Raw genomic sequence first — 3631 nt, 5'->3', positions numbered from 1 at the left:
ATGCTGAATTACACAATTAGTAGGCTAAATATTGAAATAGTCACTTGATTCTTATTTATCATTGTTACTTTATCAAACAGGACTCTCACTGGGTAGAAGATAAACAACTTTTCATTAAGAGGAACCAAGAACTTTTAGAAAAGGTATGCTCGAAATCCTCAAGTGTTGGTTTTTAAAGAGGTGACACATTAAATACCTTCACATTCAGGATGTGCAATGTGGATTTGTGAATTTAATGAATGAACAGTGAGCAGGTTCTGCTTTAACTCCTTCATCTCCATTAATGAACTGTGGTTCTGTTTTTGTGGTACCCAAACCTGGGACAGAAACAGCCTGTTGTGTTGCATTAGGCTAAGCCTTTACCATGGCTACTTCAGGCAGGATATTTTAATCCTCTCTGTTCCTTGAGATGCTGCTTCCTCTCTGTTTCACAAAAAGATTCAGTGTTGTTATAATGACGGCACAAATCATGAATTCAAATATTTCTACCAGATAGAAAAACTGGAAGCAGAAAACAGCCGCTTACAACAGGAGCTTCAGGATGCACGAGACCAGAATGAGCTGCTGGAGTTCCGGAACCTCGAGCTTGAAGTAATGAACAGTCATTCCTCGCGGTGGGACCGGGGGCGCCAACTGAAAGCCAAAATGCCTGTGAATTGGACTTTGAATTTAAGCAAGGGATTACTCCAGTTTAAAATGAGTGTAACAGAATGGTGAATCAGGTGCAATATTTCTAACTAGCTGAAACCTGCAAAACATTTTCAAATTAAATTTTTATTGCAGAAGTGGCCCCAGGGGGCACCACCACCGTGGAGGAAAGCACCAGCGCCACCCCCTCTCCCCCAGCTCAGGGGCTGCATGACCTGGCGGCAGCTTGCATGGCAAAAAAAACCAGTGAGGGGCCTGATCTTTTTTTTCCTCCTGGAGGCTGCCTGCATCTCTCGCAGCTGGGAAGTGAGCTGCCACTGGGTTGCGCAGCCCCTGAGCTGCATGGCACCCCAGTGCTTCCCTCCATGGTGGCAGCACCCCCTGGGCAGTACCCACCTGCTGGTACCCTGCCCAGGCAGTCCCAGGGGGCGCCACCACCATGGAGGAAAGCACCAGGGACCCCTGCAGCTCAGGGCCCGTCAGTAGCTTGTGCCCTGGCCACAGGAGAAGTGGGCAGGCTCTGGGGAAAAAACAAAAAGGATCAGGCCCCTCACTGCTTTTTTTTTTTTCCTTTGGTGAAACCTGCCCACTCTGCAGCAGGGGGGCCCAGTGCTTCTTTCTAGCTCTGACTGGCCTGCAGATATGTTTGAAATGCCTCAGGATCTTCTATAATAACAACAGACTTATTCTGTCTGTTCAGAGCACTCTGCTTGGTTGCTTCAGTAAGCAGTGTGATTGGCTGCCAAGACAACCAATCAGAGTGCCCCAGACAAACAGAATAAGCCTATTATTATTATAGATTAGAGACAGAAATGGCCGAAATCCCAGATCTCATAAAAACTCCTGTATTTTATGAATGGTCAGGCCTAGGTTTAACCAGCATGCTTCCCCTGAGCCTCACATGGTGTCAAAAGCTAATTGACTTGAATGGCATCCAATGGGCCTGTGCGAAGCAGCAAGTATTCGATTAAGCTTCGGATTCAACCAATTCAGAGGGACAGTGATTTGATTTGGTGATTCGAATCACTGTCCCGATTCGATTTGGCCCATTCGGATTCAGAGATTTGGCCACCAAGTTGGGCCAAATCTCCTCTGAATCAAACAGGCAGCAGCAGCAGTGTCAGTGGCAGGGGTGTGGTAACAGTGAGTGGGGCCCCACCCTCCACCCACTCCTGTTGTCCCACCTGGCCCCAGCATCCCAGTACTTAAAAAAAAAAAAAAAAAAAGCCCCACACTCAACAGCTACAGCAGCGGCAATTGGAGCCTCTGAGGGCTCATGGCAGAGCCTTCCCACACAGCGGGGGGCAGCAGGGATCAGCCCCCACACCTGGCACCCACACAGTAGCTATCACATAGCAGGTGCAGCACAGCTCAGCAGGGTGCTGTCCACTGTCCTGGAACTAGGGCAGCTCCAGCAGTCACCCAGCACCCAGCAGTGCTCAGCCCAAGTGGCCCTAGCTCCCAGACAGTGCGTGGAGCCCTGCAGCACCCTGCCCAGCTGCACTGCACCCGCAATGCGACAGCTGCCTCATGAGTGCCAGGCGGGGAGGGGGGGCAATCCCCACTGTCCCACCCAGCATGGGGGGCTCTGCAACAAGCCCCCAGAGGTCCTGATCGCTGCTGCAGCCGGTGAGTGCAGGGCTTTTTTCTTTTTTTTTTTTAAAGTGCTGGGATGCCGGGGCCGGGCAGGGAAGCCATGGGGTAGGGAAGCGGGTGGGGACCAGGGTGGGGGGAGCCAGCAGGGGATGGGACCAGGCAGGGGTCCCCCTATGGTCCCCTCCTCCAGCCCTCCTGCCCCCTACTTATCACCACGGAGCCTGGGTCCATTTCCCTGTGGTGGCGAGTGGGGACCGCCTGAAACTCCAAATCAATTCAGAGGATTTCAGTTCGATTTGGACCTTTAAATGGGTCTCCCAATTTGATTTGGATTCAGAGATTTGGCTCTCAAATCAGGCCGAATTTCCTCTGAATCAAATCAGCTACCAAAGTGTTGCACAGCCCTGGTATCCAGGTTGTAGCCATATTGGTCTAGAGGCAAAAGGAATCAAAACTCATGGAAGAGGTGATATCTTTCATTAGACCAACTAGATATTTGCAACCAAGTTGTATTTATCTGAAAGCTTTTAGGCACAGTGACCCTTCATCATGCATAGGAGAGGGCAGAGTACATATAAATTGACTTGAATTTTTTTTGCTAGTTTACTTTAGTGGAGGATGTAGGTTTCTGATTTTTTGGAGCAAGCTGCTGTTGTCAAGTTTGACAAGATAGTCTTGCTTTTATTGCAAGCTTGAAGTAAAGATGCCGAACATAGGTCATGATCTATAAAGCAATACAACTGAACAGCTCTGCATATAGCAGTCTATTGAGATATCAATGCTAAAATTGCCATATGATACATGCTCAGTGGCTGACACTGTCACATCATGCCATGAGTAAGTTCTTATGGCATGTAAAGAACTTACTCATGGCATGATGTTACAGTGCCAGCCAATAAGCACTTATCATATGCTATAGACCATTTGTGAGGCAGAGCCATGTAATTAGAGCAAGGGTCTAAGGGTATGAACAGACATTGCCAAATGAAACAGATCTGCTATGCCAGGATGTGCCATCACTTTGTTGGGCAAAACACGTTGTTCATTGTCCCACATATTGATCCTACAGGACAACAGAACAGTGTCCTACACAGCAGCCTGTAGGTTTTCCTGGTTAAAAATGCTCTTGTCTGACCTGCTTTGCCTCTGAGCAGAAAATAACTGAAGAAGTGTTGGGTGTGAGAAAGAGAAAAAACACAAGAGGGAACATGACTCTAACTTAGGGGCTATTATACTTACGAGGAAGAGGGGAACTGTGGATCCTAGTCCTTGTTCACTGGTCCAGTATATGTATTTTAAATCAAGCAGTCAGTGGATAAAATGTATAAATAGGCCAGGGAGCAGGGACCAGAAGCCAGAGCTCCCAGGTATGTGCCCTAATCATGAT

General features: G+C 48.3%; 1 protein-coding gene across 1 annotated transcript in view; it reads left to right on the top strand.

Moving 5' to 3' along the window:
* JAKMIP2 (janus kinase and microtubule interacting protein 2) overlaps positions 1-3631 on the top strand; it is a 187039-nt gene that overhangs the window by 140844 nt on the left and 42564 nt on the right. The window contains exon 13 of the mRNA XM_019506389.1: positions 493-591. Coding sequence (XP_019361934.1) covers positions 493-591 — 99 coding nt within the window. The remainder of the gene's footprint in view (positions 1-492; positions 592-3631) is intronic.

Source organism: Gavialis gangeticus, unplaced genomic scaffold (assembly GCF_001723915.1).
Source record: "Gavialis gangeticus isolate Ggan-Ray unplaced genomic scaffold, GavGan_comp1, whole genome shotgun sequence".
Taxonomy (NCBI): Eukaryota; Metazoa; Chordata; order Crocodylia; family Gavialidae; genus Gavialis; species Gavialis gangeticus.
Note: the sequence above shows the minus strand (reverse complement) of the source record. Positions and strands in the feature narration are given on the sequence as shown.